Source organism: Penicillium oxalicum, chromosome VII, assembly GCF_001723175.1.
Source record: "Penicillium oxalicum strain HP7-1 chromosome VII, whole genome shotgun sequence".
Taxonomy (NCBI): Eukaryota; Fungi; Ascomycota; class Eurotiomycetes; order Eurotiales; family Aspergillaceae; genus Penicillium; species Penicillium oxalicum.
In genome coordinates, this window is record NC_064656.1 from 180,531 (window position 1) to 205,326 (window position 24,796).

The 24,796-nt window shown below is 53.1% G+C and overlaps 8 protein-coding genes across 8 annotated transcripts; 6 read left to right on the forward strand and 2 right to left on the reverse strand.

Annotated features, from left to right (window-relative positions):
- Positions 1-1,078: 1,078 nt before the first annotated feature.
- Positions 1,079-3,086, forward strand: POX_g08596 (uncharacterized protein; the record flags this gene model as incomplete). The annotated part of the gene is made up of 4 exons (XM_050117367.1): positions 1,079-1,133; positions 1,440-1,681; positions 1,759-2,197; positions 2,308-3,086. The coding sequence occupies 4 exons, from the start codon at positions 1,079-1,081 to the stop codon at positions 3,084-3,086; spliced, it is 1,515 nt and encodes a 504-aa protein (XP_049965511.1).
- A 2,239-nt stretch (positions 3,087-5,325) lies between these two features.
- POX_g08597 (DNA replication licensing factor mcm2) lies at positions 5,326-8,250 on the reverse strand (the record flags this gene model as incomplete). The annotated part of the gene is made up of 4 exons (XM_050117368.1): positions 5,326-5,422; positions 5,501-5,670; positions 5,732-8,043; positions 8,130-8,250. 4 exons carry the CDS (start codon positions 8,248-8,250, stop codon positions 5,326-5,328), a joined length of 2,700 nt encoding a protein of 899 aa, XP_049965512.1.
- Positions 8,251-9,172: 922 nt separating this feature from the next.
- POX_g08598 (uncharacterized protein) lies at positions 9,173-11,006 on the forward strand (the record flags this gene model as incomplete). Its single annotated transcript, XM_050117369.1, has 4 exons — positions 9,173-9,258; positions 9,323-9,377; positions 9,440-10,937; positions 10,999-11,006. 4 exons carry the CDS (start codon positions 9,173-9,175, stop codon positions 11,004-11,006), a joined length of 1,647 nt encoding a protein of 548 aa, XP_049965513.1.
- Positions 11,007-11,417: 411 nt separating this feature from the next.
- Positions 11,418-13,086, reverse strand: POX_g08599 (Serine/threonine-protein kinase ssn3; the record flags this gene model as incomplete). Its single annotated transcript, XM_050117370.1, has 3 exons — positions 11,418-12,486; positions 12,573-12,726; positions 13,032-13,086. The coding sequence occupies 3 exons, from the start codon at positions 13,084-13,086 to the stop codon at positions 11,418-11,420; spliced, it is 1,278 nt and encodes a 425-aa protein (XP_049965514.1).
- A 92-nt stretch (positions 13,087-13,178) lies between these two features.
- Positions 13,179-13,659, forward strand: POX_g08600 (uncharacterized protein; the record flags this gene model as incomplete). Its single annotated transcript, XM_050117371.1, has 2 exons — positions 13,179-13,239; positions 13,316-13,659. The coding sequence occupies 2 exons, from the start codon at positions 13,179-13,181 to the stop codon at positions 13,657-13,659; spliced, it is 405 nt and encodes a 134-aa protein (XP_049965515.1).
- Positions 13,660-14,397: 738 nt separating this feature from the next.
- POX_g08601 (uncharacterized protein) lies at positions 14,398-15,917 on the forward strand (the record flags this gene model as incomplete). Its single annotated transcript, XM_050117372.1, has 2 exons — positions 14,398-14,496; positions 14,562-15,917. 2 exons carry the CDS (start codon positions 14,398-14,400, stop codon positions 15,915-15,917), a joined length of 1,455 nt encoding a protein of 484 aa, XP_049965516.1.
- A 1,534-nt stretch (positions 15,918-17,451) lies between these two features.
- POX_g08602 (uncharacterized protein) lies at positions 17,452-18,501 on the forward strand (the record flags this gene model as incomplete). Its single annotated transcript, XM_050117373.1, has 2 exons — positions 17,452-17,864; positions 17,919-18,501. The coding sequence occupies 2 exons, from the start codon at positions 17,452-17,454 to the stop codon at positions 18,499-18,501; spliced, it is 996 nt and encodes a 331-aa protein (XP_049965517.1).
- Positions 18,502-20,845: 2,344 nt separating this feature from the next.
- On the forward strand, positions 20,846-24,601 carry POX_g08603 (Phosphatidylserine decarboxylase proenzyme 3; the record flags this gene model as incomplete). The annotated part of the gene is made up of 7 exons (XM_050117374.1): positions 20,846-20,995; positions 21,091-21,135; positions 21,223-21,438; positions 21,515-21,962; positions 22,019-23,539; positions 23,600-24,351; positions 24,428-24,601. The coding sequence occupies 7 exons, from the start codon at positions 20,846-20,848 to the stop codon at positions 24,599-24,601; spliced, it is 3,306 nt and encodes a 1,101-aa protein (XP_049965518.1).
- Positions 24,602-24,796: the final 195 nt, after the last annotated feature.

Consider the following 24,796-nt stretch of genomic DNA (forward strand, 5'->3'; position numbering starts at 1 on the left):
TAACTCGTGGCCAGCGGTGGGTTCCTGTCGGACCCTCTTGTGGCTTGCGGCCACACCACTCAGATTGGTGAAAGGACCTGATCATCCGACGATCTGTCGGTGCTGAGTCCCAACTCTCAAAGTGCCTCCGAGGTCCGGTCTACAAGCTCTTTCCTCGGGAGTAATCATCGGGCCATGTTGTTCTTTACCCCTCCGATCATCATGGCCGCGATGGACGGTGTCTCTGCTGCGACTGGTCATTGGTCTCGAGTGGGAAGAGTCGTCATCTACTGACTCTCCCGCCAGGCCGCGTCCGCAAGTAGCCAGGTACCAGTGTACGACTGTCCTCATCTACCAGAGGGCTAGACGGGACGACTTGGTGTTGATGAGTGCTGGCTTTGTCCTTTCCGTACTACTCGGGGCTCCGAATCTCAAATGGTGAATGATGACTCTTCGTCTAGAGAAAGAGTACGCAGGACTGACGCACTACACTGTGTAGTAAACAGCAGTGTTTACTACTACACTACTTCATCTGATAGTCCTCAGTGACTTGCGGACTCCGTATTGCACCCCCATAACCACCAAGTACCTTCGCCCGCAGGGATGTAACTCCACTGCCAGTCTGCCGCTCCACTTTCTCTGCTCGTCACTCCACTCCTTTCGCCCTCTGACTTCTCCCACTTCCATCTCGACTGCCTCTTTCTGCGTCTCGTGTTCAAAGTGGCCATTCCATCTCGAGTATGGTGCCCGCTTTTCCCCTCGAGATCCAGTAAACTTCCTCTCGGCTCCCTTTTCTGCGCTTCCCCCCTCCCTTCTGCACTGATCACCGCTCCTGTACCTGGGGCATCTCTTTTCTTCTGTCATCACCTCCTATTCCTCTTCCTCTCTTCTCGCCCCTCCTACCGTCACGGGTCCATCTGCTGGCCTTTTGGTATCGTTCTCAACCGTCCGGCCGTCTCCACCCTCTACATCTCCCTTTTGATCCCATCTCACTGTCCCCGTCCGCTGTGCGGCCCATCGGTGCGACAACCATTTCCACGCTTCTGTTGCGTCCTGAAGCGCCGCCTCTCCACTTGCTCTGTTTCAGCTTTCCATCATAATGAATGCCCCTCCAGCGCTCGGGTACCCGCCTGGCGCGTCGTTGCAACAGCGAGGTACGTATTGGCTGCGATTTCTTGTCCACGTCTTCATTCTACTCGCCCGTCTGCACTTCCTGCCCCCCTGATTGCTCCGGTCCAGACTCCCGTCGCTGGCTTGCTTTTCACTTGATTCAAGATCTCTCCCTTTCGGGTGATTTATGTTGCCCATCGGAAGGGGGGGAGTACCCTGTGTGCCCAAGAAGATTCACCTCACCTCACAGGCCCTTGCCCCTGTCCATCACTTCTGACCTCCGACGGGCTGATCTGAAACTCTCCTCGATGGAAGCATGACGCACTAACACCACGGTGACTACAAATTAGACCAGATGTCGCCCACAGGCCCTAACTTTGGCTCTAATAATCCCTTCCGGAATCGTACCCTCTCTCCTTCCACAGGCTCAACATCCGTCAACACTCGCCCGGAACGCCCTCGCTCGACAAATCCCTTCCTGGACGATTCGGAAGCCCTGTCACCATACTCAGCCCCAGGCATGGCAGGAGGTGCCAACATTTTCCCTCCGGCCGAGAAGCGTGATATGACTACCAACACCCGAGAACTCTTTGTAAGTCAATGACGTGGACGCCAGTGGGAAGGGTTGCGATCATGTAAGCGAGGGCGATAGAGCTAATGGGTTCACAGGAGAATCTCTCGATCAACCCGACCCCGCAGGGTCCCCCTTCACAGATGAATGGCAGTCGTCCCGGTCCTGACGGCCCTGGTCGTGGCAGCGGCCCTCGACCGAGACCCCCACGAGAGCGCGGAGAGCGACGACCTTCGGAGGCCAGGTCAAAGGACCCTTTTGACATTTTCGCAGACCCCCCCAACAAATCCAGGGGCCCCGGTCCGGGTTCGCGGGAATATTCGAGTCGGCGCCCTCGCCGCAACTCAGAGTCGTCAGTGATGGATCGAGCATCTCACCTCCTAGACGATGACGATGAACGACGTCGACGAGAGCGGCGACGTGAGCGAGAGGCACGTCATCGGGACGGTCGGGACAGCAAGCCTCGTTCAACCCGCAAAGACCGTCGATTGGATATCATCGACAAGTTGGACGTGACGAGCATCTACGGGACCGGAAGTGAGTGAACACACCGGAGTGACTGAACTCGTACGAGTGGGAGGGAATAAGAACACCCCGCTCAAGTTTGATATTCGTTGTGCTAACCCATCTCTTTTCTCGGTTCGTAGTGTTCCATCATGACGGGCCTTTCGACGCCTGCAATCCTCACCGCAATCGCAAGGGTGCGCGCACAGCACCAATGCAGGCATTCCCCAAGGACTCTAGCAACATGGCCTTGGGTGGCGCTGGGCCTCTCAACTCCAACATTGATCTCAACCTCTTCCATGGCCGGATGGAGGAAGCTCACAATGACTTCTCGTTCCCTGTCGCTGCTCCAAAGACGGGTGCCGACACCGTCACTTTCGATCCCGGTGCTCGTGTTGATCCCGTCCACGGCCAAGAAAGTATGGGTCTGGGAACCAGCACTTTCTTGGACGGTGCTCCTGCTAGCCGTTCGGCGATCGCGCGGCGTCAGAGTGACCACGACGACACAGGATCTGGCGGTCTTCAACGAAAGAAGAGCTTGGCCCAGCGACTTCGTGGCAAGAGCGGCACTGGCCGTCCATCGCTCTCGTCTCAGACACGAAACGGTCTCCCGTCGCCGAATCAAGCTCCTATCAGTTCCAGCCATTCGGCTTCCTCTCGGGTGGGCGAACGCAACCCATTTTTCCAGGACTACGATGAAGAGTATGACAAGAAGGCCGCACGCATCCACGAAGCGCGGCTCGAGGACGACAGCGGCCGCGGCCGCTCGTCCAGTAGTCCCAAGCAACCGACCAATCTGGAGCGCAAGACCACCAATGATCGGGGATACGATGAGACCAAGTTGAATGTCGGAGGGGGCGGGTTCATCAATCGAATGAAGAGTTTGCGCAAGCCACGGCCCGTTCGTCGCACCAGCGACTAAGGCTTGTCAACTCCTTGAGGTGGTGGAGGATACCACTGCTGCGCGCGTGGCGCTGGACTTGCAAGCACGCCATGCTTTACCGTGATTTCCTACATCTCCTTGGAGGGTCCGCCTTAAAGTGGGCCGACATATACAAGTTTCAAGGGTGTTGCTCAGAGTTGGAGTTCGATTGACATTTGCATCAACGGCGCAGGCACTGCGGCAGGAAGGCAGTTACTGCTATTGCTTAGAGATTTGATCACTTGGAAGGTGTTTCCCCCCCCCCCCTGTTTCACTCTGTTCTGGTTTTTTTTTCTTTCTTCTTTTCCTTTCTTTTTGCTTCCTTTTCTTTTGCTCCCGGATATTCCGTGTAATACCCCATTGGACTCTCAACACTCGCCCCGCAGCTAGCTTGAGGGCGATTCGAGAAAGGATGTTTGGAACAACAGAACCCATTGCTTTTGCTTTATGTGTGTTTTTTTTTTTTTTGATGGGGATATTTGATATGCGACGGCGTAAGCTTCATGAGGTCTTTTGGCTCATGCTGGCGCCTCGTCGTGTTGGGCTCTGCTCTGTCTTCCCCATGGACGCTTGCTCAGGGTGGTGTTTCTTCACTTGGCTCGAAACGTGTATCAGTAAGCTTTGTGCTTTGGCTCAAATGATGAATATCCTTTACATTGATTCAAGAATTGGGGCACCATCAGTTCCTTTGGCTTTCAAACAGGGTCTAGGTTGGATCCATAGGTGGTCTCTGCTCCCGTCATCCTCTGGTATTAAATCCAATGGTCCAGAACGTCTATCATGTTCCAATCGATCTGAAACACACTTCCTGGCAGATGGATCCACCCCACTCCACGCCCCATCCTCGGGACAAAAAGACATTTCAGCACTAGACCCTTATAAGTATCTAGTGGATAAAGCCTCAAGGACTATCATCTGTAACCCGGAGGTATATCACATTTAGGAAGTTGCAGCAGGCACCTACCTACGTATTACGAAGTGTCCTTCCGTGTGAAAACAGGAGTAAGCTATTCCATTGAGGACTTCCGATAGCGGGACTCACCTCACCGACCACCTAAGGCTACGCCAAGTACATTTCTATTTCCAATCTATTGGAACCTAATGGATACCGACTGAAACATTTGGTCGATCATCAGGAGCTTTGATAATATTGACACGGAGTACCCAAGGCCCAAGGTATTACCTAGCGAGGTACATGTATAAAAGATAAAACCATTTCCCATCCTATCCTCTTCAAAGCTCCCATCTAGTCGCGTAGGAATTGAACTACTTAGTAGCCCCCCGGAGAGTACATGTAGGTTCCCCAGTCTGGGGGAATCCGCCATCGACCTCCATGGGCTAATGGAAGCTACTAACCTTTCAAGTACCCGGTGTGTTTCCAATTCCAAGGTCAAGCCCCCGCATAAACCGGCACTGCCTAGCTCTGGTACGCAGCACGCTCGGGTCATAGAAAATCAAATGTCTCCGAGTCGTCGGTGCAGGTGCTCAGGGCTTGAGACCCTCCCGTCCTTGCTTCACAGAATTGTCTGTGCGGGACTGTCTGAGGTTCTTTTCTGCTGCCCGGACGGGCACGTGGATGATGGATGGTTCTAGGAGCGCATCAATCTGGTACTAGGCAGGGATGCACTTTTAGCTCTTGGGAGGTATGTATTGTCAAGTGGTAGGACTGAGGTGGTGCACGAGTACGTATCTGTATCATGTATGACCATGTACTGGTAGGTTGTTATGATGTACATGGCTGGAAGCTGGCCTACTTCCACCTTGGAAATGGTTGAGTGATTTCATAGTCCGTTTTCCGGTGCTTACTATATGATGTCGGTCCTTCCTGGTGTGGTAACCTTCCAGGTACTTCCAACAGTGACTTGAATCAAAAGGAAAACCTCGTCTACTGCCGTGGTACCAGTCCTTATATACATACTGACTGAGGCAGTAATATTCAAAGTCAAAAGTGCGTCTACAATCGATACCATTGACCGTAAGAAATTTGACAGTGAAACTGAAAATCCAACTCGGACGAACAGTACTTCTTGATATCCATTCATTAAATCGTGGCTCAGCCAGCAGAGCCCCCCGTAACATATAGATATGTCAACCAGCACTTTGACACAACTTGGAAAAAAAACACCACAAAACGCCGTTTCAACCCAGAATGCAAACGTCTTTGGTATTTGGAATCAAAACAAAAAAAGGCCCCCAAAACTCCCGTGCCCCAATCCATGCGAGCCATACGTTCATCAATCTAGTGAACCCCAGGCGAGGAGCGAGGCAAGTGTGGGTTCGGCACAGCGAGTCCTGCACGGCGCTTAGATTGCGGCTTGGGCCGAGCGAGGGTGTATCTGGAAGGGAAGGTATTGCGTTAGAGACAATCTTCAAGCCCGACGAAACTGCGAGAGATATCATGGAGTTGAACATACTTGGCAAATGCGCGCGACAATGCCTTCTTGCAGCTAACTTTTTGGCTGCCAATGAAGGACTCAACCGTGACCGCAATCGCACGGTCAATGTCTTGAGAGGAACAATATTCAGAAAGACGCATCTTGCAGAAAGCCTCGGCAATACGCATGATGGCTTCCAGATGACGGACCTAGATAAAACTTATTAATGTCTTCTTATCCCCAGCAGGTCGGCACGTAGATGAGACTTACGGTAATTGGATAAGCACCAGTAGCCAAGGACTCACGGCGCATGTCTGCAAACAGACGAGCGACCTTGTCTTGATCGATCTGATACAGCTTGGGGTGGCATCGCTCCCGGGCATACAGGATGTACTTTCGGAGCAATTCCTGGGGGATCTCGCCCTCCTTCTCTTCATCAGCCTGCTTCTGCTCAGCCGCCCGTCGCTCAAGCTCTTCCTGGGTGGGTGGCAGACGACGACCATCTCGGTCAATCCGGTAGCCCTCGGCATCGATGAGGTGTCCGTACGTATCAACCAAATCACCCTGGTCGTTACGAAGAGGCTTGGCTGGGTTGGCACGGTGGTGTGACTCAACCACAAAGTTTGCCAAGCGTTCATCTTCGGCGGGCTCGACGAGATCACGGACCACGCACAGGATGTCAAAACGAGACAAGATGGGGTCGGTCAACTCAACGTTCTCGGAGAAAGACTTGGTGCTGTTGTAGCGACCTCCAATGGGGTTTGCAGCAGCGACGACCGCACAGCGAGCCTGCAGCGTGGTAACAATACCGGCTTTGGAGATAGAGATTGTCTGTTGTTCCATAGCTTCGTGAATCGATGTTCGATCCTGATCATTCATCTTGTCGAATTCGTCGATCAGACAAGTTCCACGATCGGCCAACACCAATGCACCGCCCTCGAGGGTCCATTCACTGGTCAGAGGATCACGGCGAACACTCGCAGTCAAACCGACAGCGCTAGCACCTTGACCAGTGGCAAAGACAGCACGATGGGCAGATTTCTCGACGTACTTGAGCACCTGGGACTTGGCGGTACCTGGATCTCCAAGGAGCAGAACATTAATGTCACCTCGAATGGACATCTTGCCTTGGGCCTGTTTACTGACACCCCCGAAAAGAGAAAGAGCAACCGCAGTCTTGACATCCTGGTGACCATAGATACTGGGTGCAATCGAGCGAACAATTTTATCCACGATCTCAGGATCCCGCGAGAGCGCACGAATTTCACGTTCGTCTTCTTCCGTGAGATTGAAGCCCGCCAGCTGGTCATGGGACTTGACGACATGGTTAGCCTCAATGACGGTAGCAAACACGGGGAATCCGTTCTTGTTGTTCAGCTGCGCATCGTAACTGTTGCGGTAAATGCCAGTGACTTCCACCTCGTCACCGGGCTTGGCGGAGTCGATCAAATCAGCCAAGAGAACAACCTCACGCTGGCGAGGGAGACGCCCAGCCGGCACGGAGCCCGGAGACTCCTGGAGGGTCAATTTCTGGTAGTTGCGGTAAACGGTCTTCTCAGAGTTGACAGTGAACGGGCCACGAGACTGGCAATTTTGACAGAATGAGATCTTGACCTCGGTGTTGGCCTCCTGTTGGAAAGGTCCCAATGTAATACCACACTTCTGGCAAAGGAACATGATGAAGTTCAGTTGCGGGAAGACGCCAGTGCGGCGAGTGACCACGCCACTGACGCGAACCAAGCAGTTCAGGTGAGACTGGCGCAGTTGCCGCAGGGTGTAAATGATGGGCACGTCGGTAATCCGCACATGAATCTCGTTGTGAATGTCGTGGTATTGGGGATAGTGGAACAAAGTGACGTCGAGAGCTACTTGGTCGAAGACTTTGAGGACTTCGGTGGGCTCGTTGGCGAGGAAGTACGATAGGGCGGCTTTGGTCTCACTCAGGTGCGCGTAGGATACCTCGAGCGAAGCAGAGTTGACTTCACCAAGAGTCTTGATCCGGTTGCCGTAGACGGATTGTCCCGAAGGATCGATGAACTCTGTGAGGAATGCCTTGAACTCTCGGTAAATGGATCGGAGGACTTGGGGCTGGGTGACCCAATCTGTGATGTTCGAGGCCTTGACATCAGCCAGTTCCTCCAGAGACAGCTCCTCCATACCCTCGTCGGCCATGTCGATGTCCTCTCGGTCTTCGTCGTAGTGATGGCGACGACGACGGGGTTGGCGTGACAAGTCCAGATCCATATCATCATCATCCTGAAGGAAAGCGGCGGGCATGCGGCGTCGGCGAGCCAATTCACGATCTCTCTTGTTCAGCCGAGCATCCAAAGCCCGACGGGCTGAGGCGTCCAATTCCTCATGCTCTCCGTCATCATCAATGTATGCCTCGTTGACGTAGTGATCGTCCTCCGCGGCGCGGTAATCCCGTTCATAATTATCGCCGAACAAATCGATGCCATCTTCATCCTCAGCCAACTCATCCACGTCGTCAATGTCAGGGATCATCTCAATCTCTTCCTCGTCATCATCCTCGGCATCATCAAAGGGGGGCATAGGTGGAGGTGATGACGCCAAAGCAGCAGCTGTTCATGATCGGTCAGTTTACCAAATGCGCCCGCAGGGATCTTTTTAACACCCTCTCGTCAGTCTGGCAAATTGGATCACATACGGCTAGAAGGAGGTAATTGACCCGGTGAGGACATGTCCTCTGGCTCTCGGTCACGCTTTCGAGTATTTAATCTCGGGCCGCGGTTTGCGGCCGAGTCGCTGGGCTGGAGGGGACTAAGCATGGGTGTCAGTTGAGTTGCTTGAAAGAGACCAAAACTCTTGTCAACAAAGAGTCTTCGGGGGAGACTGACTCCATGTTGTGTGTATATTTGTTTATCACTCAATCAACCAAATTATGGGGGGTTGGATTGAGGCGATAAGAAGGAGGAAGGGGGAAGGGTGAGGGGTGGATAGAATGAAGAAAGCTTGTGAAATTCTCGCGGGCGCTCAAAGGAGGAGTAAGGAGAGGAGCACTCGAGGCGGGAAAAGCACGGACCCGACGCGTCGTAGCGGCCTAAAAAGGCAAAATTTGACGCGTCGCGTGTGTGGGCTTATTCAATTAGGCCCCGATTAGGACTAGTTTGGGGAAGCTCCGTCGACGATAATGAGTTAACGGCCCAAGCATCGAGTGCAAGACGATCTACTTGAGGGCCTAGATGGGCCTCCACGTCTACAAAGAAGTGGGTCACGCATTTCATGCAGACAAACAGCGATCTAAAGGTCAAAGTGAAAAGTCACTGGCGCAATAGAAAGTAACGTGATGTAGTGAAGTCGTGAGGTGACCTGGTGTGATAGTTTGCTGGTCGAAGATGTGTCGTCGCGCTCGTCGGAATCCTTCTTTCTGGCTATAGATAAGAGTACGATCTGAAGGACATATACTTAGTACAAATTTATTATACACAACAGCTTTCCTCTATTTATCCCTTCTTTATTTGACCTCACAATTATATCCTAATTTCCATAAGAGCCGACTAAGAGACTGCATAATGATCGCTGAGGTCAGATCTTACACCGCCCGCGTCGCGAGATTACCGCAGCGGAACGCGTTTCTACGCCTCTGCGCTTTAGACACTTTACTTATAGCAAACAGTGTTGTTCAACTACTTGACTATCATCACCGAGCCTGCTTTCTTCGTACGCAGTGGAAGTGTACTCTGATTCGTGATGGACCCCACCGAGACGACATTTCCGAAAACCGAAGTCACTCGTCGTGAGAGCCTCGGTTCGCATAATTCTCAGACCGCGAAAGAGTATGTACTTTTTATTCTTAACCCTCCTCAACGTGATATGAATCTGATAGATCATTCATTCTAGATTTATTGATTCCCAGATCCGTCTTGAAGCTGATGCTCGAGAGATTCTCCCTTACGTGAGTTCTTTGACGCGGCAACGGGCCATTCTTACAACTACTGACCACGATCACCCCGCCAGTCTTTTGATTCTTGCACCTACGAATTAGGCCCCCTCCGTCAAAGCTTGTTTGCTTGTCTGACTTGCAATCCGCCTCCGACCAAGCCTGAGGATGAATATACCCCGGCCGCCGTGTGCTATTCCTGCTCTATCGCATGCCATGGCGAGCATACTCTAGTCGAACTCTTCAACAAGCGCAACTTCGTCTGCGACTGTGGAACAACCCGCATGCCTTCTACCTCTCCCTGCACTTTGCGCGATGACCCTAAAACCGGCCGAAAGGGTGTCCACTCTCAAAAAGCGGCTCCTGGAAATAAGTACAACCACAATTTCAAGAATCAATTCTGCGGCTGTCGGGAAAAGTATGATCCATTCCAAGAGAAGGGAACGATGTTTCAATGTCTTGGTCTGGGGAATGTCGACACTGGCGGCTGTGGTGAGGATTGGTGGCATCCCGAGTGTCTAATTGGTTTGCCGCGCGACTGGCACAAGCAGCTCCAGCATAAGAAGACCACGGCTTTGGGTAGCACTGATGGTACTGGGGATGATGCAGTCGATGATGCGGCCGAGGAGGAAGAGATGCCACTCCCTCCCGGATTCCCCGCTGAAGACGACTTTGAGCAATTTATCTGCTACAAGTGTGTCGACTCGGTACCATGGCTCAAGCAATATGCAGGGACCCCGGGCTTCCTGCCAGCAGTCTATTACAACAGTGGAATGGATGGCCCTGCAGAAGAAGTGCAAGTGACATCAGATGCTACCAAGGCCTCTAATCAGGAAGAGACCAACTCAAGGAAGCGCAAGGCCGATGACGATGAGCCAGAGACAAGGGAGCCCGCTGCAAAGAAGCCTCGAGAGGCCGAACAGCACGCAAATGAGGCCACTAAAACGGAAACCACCGAAGTGCCCGCCAAGGATGGCCAGCAATCGTCTGCCGTCTCAAAGGCAACCTCCCCTGTTCAATCGGCGGAATCTTCCCCTTTGACTAATAACAACCAGGCTGGGGCGTCAGACTCGGCCCATTCCAAGCCCAAGCACGCCCTCCTTCCAACTTCTCCCCCGAAAGCTTCCTTCTCTCTCTTCCTCCTCGATAACTTCCAAGACAACCTATGTCGCTGTGCGGAGTGTTTCCCCAAACTAGCGCCCTTCCCGCAACTTCGCGAAGAAGAAGAAACCTACGAACCACCCTTGTCAGACGATGGCGAGAACGGTAACGGAAATGGCGCCCGCAGCACAGGGACGGGTAGCTTACTCGAGCGTGGTGAAGCCGCTTTGAGTAATATTGACCGTGTGCGGGCTATCGAGGGGGCTATGATCTACAACCATCTTCGCGACAAGGTGAAAGATTTCCTCAAGCCGTTTGCTGAGAGTGGCCAGGCTGTCAGCGCCGAGGATATCAAGGGTTATTTTGAGAAGCTGCGAGGTGATGAGCAGGGTATTAAAGACGCAGCCAAACAGGCTTCTACTATGGAAGAAGGCGGTGGTGGCGGTGGGCAGGATCACCGTGACGAGCAGAGTAGTGAGTCTCCTGACCTTGCTAACCCATTTTATCTTTCTTGTGCTCTCTAACCCCGTTCCAGGCCACTAGACCGCGAATTTACCAAGTCTGGAGTCGCGTAGATGATGATTGTATTTATATTGGCCCAATCACGGTGCTGGGATGACACTTTGAGTGGAATCTCGAAGCACTTGCAGTTGGGCAATCCTCAGGTCGAACTGGAGCAGTTCGACGTTATGACCATGAAATTGGGACAGGCACAGTTCCAATAAGGGCAATCTTTACACGGGAATACGCAACTGGCGCACTCATGGGCATAAAATGAATTCAATTTGCAAAAGTATGAAATGGTATCTCGCGCTGGAAAATTTAGGGTTAAAGAAACAGGGCACAATCTTGCGAAGAGGCCGAAAGAAATGTCCAAAAGGGGGCCGTTGGTTCATGTAGGAACGGTAGAGGGGGAGGCGAGTGGAAGTAGTCGACTCCGGCTCAGAAGACAGATCACTCCTTCAGTCGCTTCGTGGCTCGCAGGAGAGAGTCATCCGGAAGACCGCTGCGTTTCGTACCGGGTAAGCTACCGGAGCGAATGTCCGCATCGTCTTGTGTGACGCGACGATGGGGATACTTGTGTTCAATGCCACTGAAGCAATCCCCGCTGATTGGGCCGCCGTTGGCGAAATACGGATGTTCCAGAGCTTCCTGGGCGGTGATACGTTTCGTGGGATCATATTCAAGCATGCGTGAAAGAAGGTCAAATCCATCTGCGCCCGGCGTTCCAGCCTTTGAGGTCGACGAGTATCCGCCGTTTTTGAGGCAGGTTTGATACCAGCTCTCAAGGCTGTGCCCGCGGTGGAAATGGGTTGGTTGGCGATGGAGGGCTAATGACTGCAACTGGTTGTACTCTGGCATGGCCACTAGACCGGGCCATGCTTCTTTCCGGGGCAGGCCGAGGATCTCCACGATCTTCATCATCTGATTGCGTTGGAAGGGCACAGTCTTCTTACTGTCCATCTTGGCTTCTTCACCTTTGAAGATTGGACGCAATGACAGGAGTTCTGCGAAGATACAGCCTACCGCCCACATGTCGACGGCGGGTGTGTAGTGGCGGCTCCCCAGAAGCAGCTCCGGCGCACGGTACCATATCGTCACGACCACTTTATCGCCCGAGAAGAGAGAGTTGAGCGGTTTGTAGAACAATCGAGCAAGGCCCAAGTCGCCTATTCGGATGGCGCCGCTGGAAGTCACCAAGATGTTTGCAGGCTTGAGATCCCGATGCAAGACCCAGTTGGTGTGCAGATAGAGTAAGCCGTTGAGCAATTGAAAGAGGATGGATCGTATCATAGTGGCTGGGATTGCATGTCGCTGGGGCTGCGTGTGGTGATGAATGATCTGTAGCAGATCGTGCTCTGTGTACTCGAATACCATGAAGATGCATTTGTCTTCCAGGATGATCTCCTCCAGCTGGACTACGTTGGCGTGTGATAGCTCGGTGCATAGAGCCATTTCACGGATCGCGGACTGGGACAGCCCCGTGTATTGGATCGTTTCGCCTTCCTTGTCTGGCTTGAATCTTGATAGAATGGCAGTTTTAGTTTCCGAGACATCGCCCGTCGTCAGACGTGATGGGGCCGCATGGAGCGATCCTCGCGCACGTACTTTTTAATGGCAAACACTCCCTCCTTGCCGTGCTGGCCGGTCGCTTTGTATACCCGACCATATGTACCACTGCTGATGAAGCCTACAATGCGATATCGGTCGCGCACTCGTACTTTGGTGGTATAGCCGGCGGTCCGGCGAGCGTCGAGTGCCTCTGTTGATGGTATCAGAAGTCGTCAGCCCCGGAACGCACACGGTGAGGCCTTTGAGACCAAGTTCCCCCAGCGAGAGAATGAGGACTTAAGGAGGATGACGAGTGGGACACGAAAGGAAAGATACAAGTCAAAGAGAGTGAACGAAGTTCCATGAAAAGCCACTGAGACCATGATCAGAGGATAGGCAAAAGGCCTGCTTGGGAGGGGGCCATCCTCCTCTTTGACAAGTTCCTCGTTCTCGGTGGACCAACCCTCACGGTCTCGAAAGACACACAGGCTCATTGCAAGCAGGAGAAAGCATTACCCCGAGGATAGAAGCCTCCAGCAGAATTGTGGAAGGGAAAGTTTTTCCCAAACATCGCGCAGATCAACAGAAGGTAGAGCAGAGACGCTGCAAATCACGTTTCATGTAACGGACGACGATCGAAAGAGGTCAGGGATGTAAGAGTATATGATCATTACCATCGACGGTGGCCTGGAGACTCCGCTTGAGGGTTTGGCCGACGGTCTTGGTTCGTGCAGGAATCGAACCGGACGAGGAAGGTGGATTCGTCAGACTCATCGGAAGCTCTAACTTTCCATTCGAAGACCGTAGTGAGGGGGTGGGAGGCAAGGACCACCTGGACAAGCAATTGGCGTTGCGAGATGAATGGCAGCTTAAGACGTTGCGGACTGCGGAGATGCGATTATCCGAGTTGGAAGAGGTTCGGGCAAAATGGACCCGCGCAGTCGTGAGTCTTCAGTCTCTCCGCGTCTCTGAGTCTCCGAGTCTGTCGACTGTCCGCCTTGCTTCAGGCGGGGGGACAGGAGGCGGGGGCCAGGCTCCGGGGACTATGCGCCTTAGTCAGCACCATCTGGACCCGTCACACTCAGGAGCCTGGCCTCAGGCTGGTCGGGCAATGTACATCGTGGCCGGCAGCCCCCCGGACTGAACTGAACTGAACTGGAGTCGTGTCAGTACTTTGCTGGAGCGCAGCCGCACCTGCAAGTGATCGATCACCTCAGGCCAGACTGGGGCAGCCCGAAGATCAAAAAGAAAGTCACAGCTAGCTTTCCCTAAATATCACGACTGTGTTGGTCTTGAAAACCGTAAAGCTGTCGCTAAGAGAGGTATGTGAAGGAGATTGCTGGTCAACGGTGTTGATTTTCAGGAGCTGCAATTTGTCGAACGAGTGAACAGTGCAAGTCGCCCAAGTCAGAAATGAAATCAATTTACGCGAAAGATCTCCACCATGACTTAGAATTTCTAGTCCCAGAGACACCCCCAACCCGGCAGCAATGAATCAACGTAATGGAGGAGACAAACGGGGTAGTAGGAATGGTTGTGGTAGGCAGGGGCGCAGCTCCGAAGCGGAGTAAACAGAGCCCGGGAAGTTCGCAGTGACGGAGAATGACTATGTCACGACTTCTTGATCCCTCCCTACCTCGCAACGCGATCGTCAAGTGAGCTGTGTGTGAACAGTAAAAGAATCACTACCAATAGGGGTGGCCCTCTCTGCTATCCATCAAGCCTCGCAGAGCCTCACGGCAGAAGGGGTGGTTAAGGTCCCTGACAAGAGCTCCTCCCCTTTCGCTGGCCATTACTCCGCATCCCATCCATACGGAACAGGATAGTGAACGGCACCAGACCTGCCAGAGCTTCTCCAACCTCCACCTCGGAACACCTCATCATGGAGGATAATCGACCGCACCAATGGCGGATTACCCCGTACTTGATCTATTGTGTCTTGATCGCAACACTAGGCCCGCTACAATTTGGTTATCACCTGGTAAGTGCCCCCTTGATCGTCGCGACCGTCAGGGCAAAGTGATATCTGGGATAACATCAGACTAGGCCGAACTCAATGCACCTCAAGCGGTGATTACCTGTGACAAAAAGAGAATCCATTCGACGTCTGTCGGAGCAAGTCGCTTGCCGCAGTGTATTCCTATGGGCCCTTCCCAATTTGGCCTCGTCTCATCCATCTATACCCTCGGGGGTCTCGTGGGAGCTCTACTAGCCGGTCCTGTAGCAACCAAGTATGGGCGACGAACCGCCCTTTTTGCAACAACTCTCTTCTTCATTCTCGGTCCGATTGGGGAGACCCTGGCGCCTGCTGTTCCCGTTCTCTCCCTGGGCAGGTTCCTTTCCGGCGTGGGATCAGGCGCGGCAATCGTCGTTGGTCCGATTTACGTGTCAGAAATTGCACCGCCAGAATCCAAAGGGCTCTTTGGCGCCTTCACACAAATCATGACCAACGTCGGCATCTTATTAACACAGACCCTGGGCTACTTTTGGAGCCATGACAGCCTGTGGAGGTGGATCCTCGCACTCGCAGGGCTGATCGGTACATTGCAATTCCTGGGCTTATGGCTGGTCTCTGAGACTCCCACATGGCTCGCTGAACACCGGTCTGCTAGCCAGGCACGCCGAGTATTACAACGGATCCGTGGCCAAAACGCAGACGTCGAAGCAGAGACCCACTCTTGGAGGGTCTCGAGTGCCCCCGAGGAGGAGTCTCTCTTGGCGTCGTCGGTGACCCCGGCACACGCGCAGAAGGAAGCAGTGACCATTCTGCAGGCCCTCCGTGATCCATTCTACCGCCCGGCTATCATCGCCGTTATGGGCGTCATGATCGCCCAGCAGTTGACCGGGATCAACAGCATCATCATGTACAGTGTCTCCTTGCTACAAAGTATTCTGCCGACAACGGCAGCTTTGTTGAGCGTCCTGATCTCCGCCATCAACCTGGTCATGACACTGGCGTGCTCGCCTTTGCCTGATCGGATTGGTCGCAAGACCTGTCTGCTTATCAGTATCACTGGTATGGGGAGTAGTTCGATTCTGCTGGCTCTAGGGATCTCCTTGAGCCAGCAGATTGTGTCTGCTATCGCCGCACTCTTGTTCGTAGCATCATTCGCCGTTGGGTTGGGCCCGGTACCCTTTATCTTGGCTTCTGAACTTGTCGGTCCCGAAGCAGTTGGCGCCGCGCAAAGCTGCGCCCTCGCGGCGAATTGGACAGCGACCTTTGTGGTCGCCCAGTTTTTCCCGATCTTGAATGATGCACTTGGTGGGCGCGGCAAGGTGTACTGGGTATTCGCGGCCATGGCGGCCCTTTTGGGTCTCTTCATCTACCGCTGGGTCCCAGAGACCAGAGGCAAAGCCAACGCTGATGAGGTTTGGGGTCGAACGGACCGCCGAGAGGATTGAGACTGCTGAGAGGAACTTGGACCGCCTTGGAGGAAACGGCATTTTCCCGCACCGATGGGGGATGAGCTCCCACTCTGTAGGTGAAGGGCCCTCGGGGCTATGTTGGAAGGCCGAGCAACTGCTCTCAGGAGCACATTCAATATGCATCAAACTTTTTGAGTTCCAAATCTCGGTTTTTCAATTTTCCGATCCATTTGCAATTCCTGGAATAACGTAGCGATTTGTGCGCCTGGGCCTGAGAATGTTGTTCAAAGACCTCTTCTCTCCTCTCCTCCCCTCGACTTTTGGTCTTTTTCATGGCCCCAAAGGCGGGGGTGCTGATGCCCATCGGTGCTCAAGAGTGATGTCGAGCTGCAGTAATTAGACGACCGTTCAAACCTTCAGTTTGAAATTCTCTCATCGAAAAAGAGAGCAATGCAGACATTCGGTGGCGATATTTTACAATGACATATTCTTGTGATCCGAAATGATTCGTCGCCCTGTGCATATCGAGCGCCACGATGCTGCAAAGACCTTTCACCGGGGAGGCTCTGGCTCAAGGCATCCCAACGGTAGTTGCTCTAGGACAGTATACATGTAGTACGGCTTGGTGTTTGTACACATGGATGCCCCTTTACAGGCCCAGTAAACTTAGTGTCCAATTCGTGATGCAAGTGGATGGCCCCCCAACGCAACCTGCCACACGCGCTTCATTTAGGCGACCTGCGGCGTTGCAATCATGCATTATCGAGGCGGATCCCCCTGCACGGTCGCTGCATTGACTACGTTTTGGTCGAATACGTGGAAGGCAGCGTGTGTTAGATTCTGGTCAGATAGCAAGGTACATATGTACATGTTCAAAGCCTCGTTGTCATTAGTCACAGATTGAGTCTCTTTTTCGGCGTGCGGGGCCTGATATTTGGAGGAATGACGCCCTTGTACGTCTTCTGCCCCACTCACTTCCGGTCCCCACGGGGTGATGCTGAGGGATCAAGTGATGGAAAGACGCGTGATACATGATACGACAGGACTCACGATTCTTGATAGATAAATGCAATATTAAAAGTCATGAGTCCCTGGTGCATATTTCTCTTCTGGTAATTCTCACGTGTTGGCGCGGAGAGTACAAGCGGACGGGTTTTCCTCGGATCTTTTATTGATCACTGTTCCCAACGGACGGGATGATCAACGGGGTTGCATGGGCGTGCAAGTCGTTAGTGGATGTATTCAACTTGAGCGGTGGCTCAGGTTGATTAGTGACGAAATTTGGACCTTCCATGAATCGTCTCCGTAGGGGGCCCAGGGCTGCTGTTTACCTTCTATCTGGGTGTCGATTCTGAGCACCTGGTTTCCAAGGGGATTGTATGTGTACGCGACGGGGAGTCTGTTTATATTTTAGATGTACACCACACGCGGATATGAATACCCAGGGAACAGCAATCCATAGTACTTGTATGATCTAATGGCGGTGAGCCTGGAGACAGGACTTCACCTTATTTATTGCCTGCTGGTTGACTAGGTACTCTGCTCAGACGCCCTTCAACCAACATCCATAATGACGACTTATGTTGTGTACAGTCTAGACAGCGCAATCAGGAATTTCTTCTCCACCAACACTACCGTGACAAGGCAGCAATGTGATGACTTTGCTGTTTCTCGCGCGGGTGGTGTTTCCACTGCCCTGCAAATGCAGGGAGTATGTAGCTATACCGTGACGGCGGGGCCTGAGAAGTCCAGGCTCTTCCAGTTTCGAGATGAGGACTCACCGATCGACATACACAATATCAGACTTGCTAGGGTGATTCATTCCGAGTTTGTGTTTGCCTGCGAGTATCTCGGGACTATCGGGGAATCGCGGCCGCTCTATGTCTACGAGATGGAGAATCTTCCTGGGACTGCATATATAATGGCACGTATCTCACCAGATGACATGTCTCGACAACGTGCTACTATCAAAGACTTGGCAAGGTAATGTCTCTCTTTTTTTGGCTCTATTTGAAGAAAGCTGATAATTTCGTGTAGATTTTTTGCACAGGCATGGAATCACGCTCAACGACCAAGCTCAGATAGAACTGCTATCTTGCTTGCAGAATTTCAATCGTCTTTTGAGCTTCTCGCGCGAGATCTACCGTCTCGCTTCGCATCAAACCTGGAAAAGGTTCGTAATGATCTTCCGTCTCTCTTCTCAAACGAGTCTATCCCTTTTGTTCTCAGTCACGGGGACCTCAACGAGATGAATCTCCTTGTGAACCCCGCGACTGGAAATATCACTGGGATTGTGGACTGGACTGAAGCAGGAATACTGCCATTTGGCTTTGCACTGTACGGGCTTGAGAATCTTTTGGGCCGAATGGACTCAGGAGGATGGCACTACTACGCTCACCACCGCGAACTCGAAGGTCTCTTTTGGCAAATACTTCGAGAGGAAGCTCGTGATTCCCTCGAGACTGACATGCATTTTATCCGTATTGCGAGAATGGCTGGGTTGTTCTCCCGGTACGGCTTTCATTTTGACGCCAGGGGTGCGGTGCAACGTGTGCGGATGGAGCCGGAGGATTCGCTTGCATATCTTGATGCTTTCTGCGCGGGTGAATGGTTAGGCTAGGGCTTCTCTGAGTCTGGCAGCTGGATTGCGCTTGCTGTGATCTACTGCGTTGCAAGGTCAACAGGGCGGTACCTAGGTAGAATTTCATTTGTGGGCGAAGGTGAGTATCCGGTTCTTAGTACGTGCTACGCACATGTCGATACTTGGATCAGTCTAGCGAGCGATTGGAAGGAAACCAAGTATGCTTTGGCAAAATGGGGAACCCGCCGAAAACCTTTGAATCTTAAACTCTTTCAATGAGAAGATACCAGGCCTCGGTGGAAAATACTCAAAATAGAAACTATTATCACTTTAGAGGACAGCTACAAGGTCGTTCTCCGTTTCAATTTTGGTGTTCGTAGTCGAGACTTGACGGTGGGTCCCTCTGCCAGTTGATGCGTGGGTCATTCTCCATTCTTCCAACTCACAAAGTCACGTCTGGCTCTTCAAGACAAGAGACCCGCTGATTGATGCGGAAACGCATATCACTTTCTTCGCTTCTGACGGAGTCCATTGTTCGCGAAGACAAAATCACTTCTCATCGCTGGCATATGGTCAATGCTAAGAACTTGGCGTCCGGAAGAACACGGGACCGATCGATTTTTTTCCATACTGGCTGTGGGTCATTGGCGATACTCGCAGGCGTGCACCAGTTTCGATGTGATGCCACGAGGAAGTGGTCCCAAGACCTTGCGGATGAATCGAGGAACCGACACCTGGTGGATTGGACAGGAACAGGGGAGGTCGAAGATGTGCCACTGAACACCGCCCACGGCAAAAAAAAAAAAAAAAAAAAAAAACCCCCAAAAAAAGAATTATGAAATGCAAATGCGAATGCGAATGACGAAGATGGTGGCCGTGAAAACCTGGCCAAGAAGTGGAGAGCTGTCGATTTTCTTGTCCATTGATGCTGAACTTGTCCATTGCATGTGGACTGTGTGTTGATTGCCTGCTGTCCGACGGGCTGTCCAGGCCCGCCTCAAGGCATCCATATTTCCGACGATTCGCTTTCTGTACCGACTATCCGCTTTTCCGTTTCCACTTCCCAACGCCTTCCCCCGAGTGGACAGTTGGCAATGGTGGAATGGGTTTCTGAATTTCTCGATTTCTGCCCCCCCTCCTTCTCGACATCGTAGGATGATTTTGCCTAGCCAAATGTCTAGGAAACGAACTGCATCTGTTGGCTGCCGCTGATCAGAAGTGGGGATGGCCGAGGTAGCCTGACGTGGTGAGGTCGCGATTACGATCCAACCCCGTACACGCTCTTCCTGCTTTTGTGATTGCCCGGTGCCCCTTTTTGCCCATTCATAGAGCTATTTATCTAATCGTTCTCTTCTGCGTCGGTCGGTGGCCCACGATCCGCGAGGGAAATAGCAAAACACCCGAAAGGAGGGCAGAACCTGCTCCAGCATCGTCGTGTGAACCTTTGGCCAGCGACACCGAGTACAGAAATAACTACACACAGCCCCGGCTGTAGAACGCAAGTGGGCCACCCTTTTTCACGGTACAGTGCGGACTCCGGACTGCTCGGGATCCAACTGCCAGTGTGTCTGGTCTGTCCATATTCTTCTTGACTCTTGCCTCTCCGGTTTCGACTCTCTTCTATCGACCACTCGTCCCCCGCGGCTTGGTTGTGACATAGCTACTGTTCTGTCTGTGTTTTCGCCCACTGTACTTGCTCCGCGTCACGACCGCCCAGGAATCTCCTTTATTTGATATATATATATATATTTTTTTTTTTACCATTTTGGTGGGGGTGACCATCAAAGACCAGGATCACAGCTTTCCCCCCCTGAATTCTGCCCCCCAGGACTTGGTCCCCTTGATAGACGCCTCCTCGTCTTAGGGGCTCTTGGTGTCCATTAGCACGGAGAGGCTGAGTGGTCAATTGCCCCAGCTGGGTTGGGAGTGGCTCTGTCCGTTCGACTAGGACCTCCTTTGGGTCGAGTGGCACCCTCCGCCGGCTTGGCTTTTCTCTCGTGTGGGATCGACCCGAGCAACAGAGCAGATCACAGATCCACGACTTCATCTGGGACCCTCTGCGTTTCAAGCCACCGCCGGACAACGGGCCAACTGCCAACTGGCACTATCCTGGAAGGGGAAGACTGTCATTGAGCCGCTCCTGTTTTGTTTCGAGAACACGCATTAATCCACACCACCACTCTCCTCGTCCTCCTCCTCCCCCCGTGTCCACCAATTGTCTCCTTCAACATCCGACAATCATCTCTCATTCCTCCCACCCGCCGGTGAAATTGTTGTGCTACTGCTACTGCCGTGGTTGTTCCTCTTTCCCCTCCCCCCGGACCCCCTCTGTCGTCCTCGGCTCCCCGAAACCCACTCGCATCCCCCAGCAACACATCCCGTCATGGTCCGACTGCCCATTCCCCAGCGGCTCAGCTCGCATCTAAGCGTCAGAAGCACAAACACAACTCCAGGACAGAGCCGCAGTGCCAGTCCAACACGCTTGGTGGAGATTCCGAAGCCACCATTGTCGTTAAAGGTGACGGTGATCAAAGTGCGTCGGCCAACCCCCCCCCGTCCTCTCCCGCAACCATTGGGCTTACCCCGCGTTCCATGAGTTGGGCTGATCAACGACCGGACTGGATCTAGGGACGAAACCTCGCCGCAAAGGATCGTGGTGGCACAAGTGACCCGGTAAGCGATGACGCGACCGAACCTCCCGTCCCCCCGCCCTCATCCCTCCTTGCAGAGTGGGCAAGCGCTGATCATTGTATCCCATAGTATCTGGTGGTGACGTTAGGCGACTCGCGGCAATCGACCCCAACGATATCCAAGACGTTGAATCCAGAATGGAACGTCAGTTTCGAAATGCCCATCGCGGGCGTCCCGTTGTTGGAGTTTATCTGCTGGGATCACGATCGCTTTGGCAAGGATTACATGGGAGAAATTGATATTGCGTTGGAGGACATTTTCGCCGATGGACAGATTGTGCAAGAGGTGAGAGAGCAGCCTACCACGGAGCCTGGAAAGCCCATCCGCGAAACCACCCCGGCGTGCTGACCCTCCCATCCAGCCCACCTGGTATACGTTGAAATCGAAACGGGTGTCCAATCGGCCCGACCACAAGAAGAAGAAGAGGGAGAAGAAAGATAGCAACGTCTCCGGCGAGATCCTGCTGCAGTTCTCCTTGTTAGATTCGGCTACCCCACCCCCGTCACCCGCCGACACATATCAGAAGTTCAGGAGCCTGGTGCGCGTCGGTGAGGAGGACGATTCATCGCCCGATGAACTTCAACAGCACCACGACCTTGATGACATCGACCAGGAGACCTCGGATGAGACCGACGACCCCTCCAAGCCCGAGGTCGTGGAGAAGCGGCGTCGCCGTCTTCGATTGGCCCGACTGAGAAAGAAGTCCCTGGCTGCCCGCGCATACCAATTCTCGGGCTCGGGCACTGGCGTCCAGGGTATTGTGTTCATGGAGATCGTGCGCGTGAGGGACCTACCTCCGGAGCGAAACGGTAAGATGCAGTGATCTCCCAAATCATCTACACGTCGGGATTCTTACCAACTACAGTAACTCGCACCTCTTTTGACATGGATCCCTTCGTTGTCACTTCGCTGGGCCGGAAAACACTCCGCACGCCCGTCATCCGACACAATCTGAACCCGGTATATCATGAAAAGATGGTTTTCCAAGTGATGAAGCACGAGCAGGCGTACACCATCAGTTTCACCGTCATGGATCGCGACAAATTCTCGGGCAACGATTTTGTTGCCTCTGCCAGTTTCCCACTCCAAAAATTGATCCTGTCAGCCCCCGAAGCGGATCCGGATTCTGGTCTGTATTACTTTGTGGAACTAGAGACTCCCAGTCCGACCGGCTCGAGTTCTCGCCTGGCGGTCAGTCCCTCGCCGTCCTCGCCCAATCTGTCCAAGCTAGCCAGACCCGCTCTCAGGACGCAAAATTCCGCAAACTCAGTTTCCTCCCAATCAATCCTTGAATTGGCCAATCGTGCATCGTCTGCGCCGACCTCGTCGGAGAACGTGCTTGATGTTGACACGAGCAATTCCACCCTACAGGTTCCGGTGCCCGGTGCGAAAGGTCCCGCGGCGATGGAAAGCACCGACTCGCTTCCCGAGGTGGATGACGAGGGGTTACGAGAGTACAAGATTCCCCTGATCCTCAAAAATCGGGAGCGGTGGGAAGACAAGCACTCGCCAGAGCTGTTTGTGAAGGCCAAATACCTACCATACAGTGCCCTTCGCCAACAGTTCTGGAGGTTAATGCTGAAACAGTATGACGCAGACGAGAGTGGTCGGATTGACAAGGTGGAAATGACAACCATGCTTGATACGCTCGGATCGACGTTGAAGGAGTCCACCATTGACGGCTTCTTCAGGCGCTTCAGTAACGTGGGTGAGCCTGAAGCCGTTGATCTAAGCTTCGACCAATGTGTGATATGCTTGGAAGACACCCTCCGCGATCTCCAGAAAAAGGACGCACCCGCTGCTGCGTCGACAGTATCCCCACCAGGGAGGCCTGGGGCGAGAATGTCGCCTACCGCAAGCCAAGAAAGTGAGGACCCCGCCTTTTATGAGAACCATGAGTCGGATCATGCATCCCATGCGATCGTTGCTAATTTCCGGGAAACAGCGGTTCCAACTATCATCAGTGATGAAAAATCAAGCTCAAGCGATGGCGACCGACCGGATGACTTGGCGGACGAGCGTGGCGAGGAGCATGTCGTGGAAATTCGCGAGTGTCCCCTCTGCCATCAGCCCCGTCTTTCGAAACGATCGGACGCCGACATCATCACACATATCGCAACGTGTGCCAGCCGCGACTGGCGTCAGGTCGACAACCTCGTCATGGGCGGATTTGTGACGTCCAGCCAAGCGCAGCGGAAGTGGTATTCCAAGGTCATCACCAAGCTGTCCTACGGTGGGTATAAATTGGGTGCAAACTCGGCCAACATTCTTGTTCAAGATCGCATCACTGGTCAGATCAATGAGGAAAGTATGAGTGTCTATGTTCGCCTTGGAATTCGATTGCTGTACAAAGGCCTGAAGAGCAAGGACATGGAAAAGAAGAGAAGTACGTTCTGTCCCCGACCATTGTAGCATTCCCAATGAGCGATTGATTAACCTTTCGCAGTTCGCCGTGTTCTGAAGTCGCTCAGTATCAAGCAAGGCCGCAAGTACGATGACCCTGCGTCTGCCAGCCAGATTCAGGACTTTATCAATTTCCACCAGCTTGACATGTCCGAGGTTCTCTTGCCCCTGGACCAATTCCGTACTTTTAACGAATTCTTCTACCGTGCGCTGAAGCCTGGTGCACGTCCCTGCTCGGCACCCGACGAGCCAAGGATCGTTGTATCACCTGCTGACTGTCGCTCGGTGGTCTTTGACCGTATGAGCGAGGCCACCGGCATCTGGGTAAAGGGACGTGAATTCTCGGTCGAGCGACTGCTGGGCAATGCCTACCCGGAGGATGCTGCCCGCTACCAGAACGGCGCACTAGGTGTTTTCCGGCTGGCTCCCCAGGACTACCACCGGTTCCATATTCCGGTGGATGGTGTGATGGGGGAGCCCAAGACCATTGAAGGCGAATACTACACGGTGAATCCGATGGCCATTCGGTCGGCTCTGGACGTGTACGGTGAAAATGTTCGAGTCCTCGTGCCGATCGACTCCGTCGCCCATGGTCGCGTGATGGTCGTCTGTGTCGGTGCAATGATGGTCGGCAGCACGGTCATTACTCGCAATGCGGGTGAGAAGGTGTCCCGCGCAGAGGAGCTGGGATACTTCAAATTCGGTGGCAGCACCATCCTTCTCTTATTTGAGGAAGGGAAGATCAATTTTGATTCCGACTTGGTGGATAATTCCAAGGGTGCTCTGGAGACCCTGGTACGTAGTTGAACATCCACCCGGTTGACGACTGTCAACCACTATCTCTTGCCAGTGAAGCTAACGCATGATTTAGATCCGTGTGGGCATGTCGGTTGCGCACAGCCCCAGTCTTCCTCAGCACGAACCAGACATGCCGAAGAGGGCCGAGGATATCACACAAGACGATCTTCAGGCCGCTCAGCGCCGGATCGAAGGCAGTCTGGCGCCTCCAGCCGATCTCGACACCTTGGCAGCCTCTGCACAGTAATGATGGTGCACGTGCCCTCTCTCCATCAAATTCTTAGCGCAAGACGAGTCTAGGATACCAGATTTCGACCTAGCCCCAGTTTCCTTCTTGATTATTATTATTCTTTGTTTTCTGGTTTTCCTTTCTTTCTTTCTTTCCATTGGACATATTGGCTCCAAGAGCTTAGACTTGCAGCAATGGCGTTTGTCTGTCTGC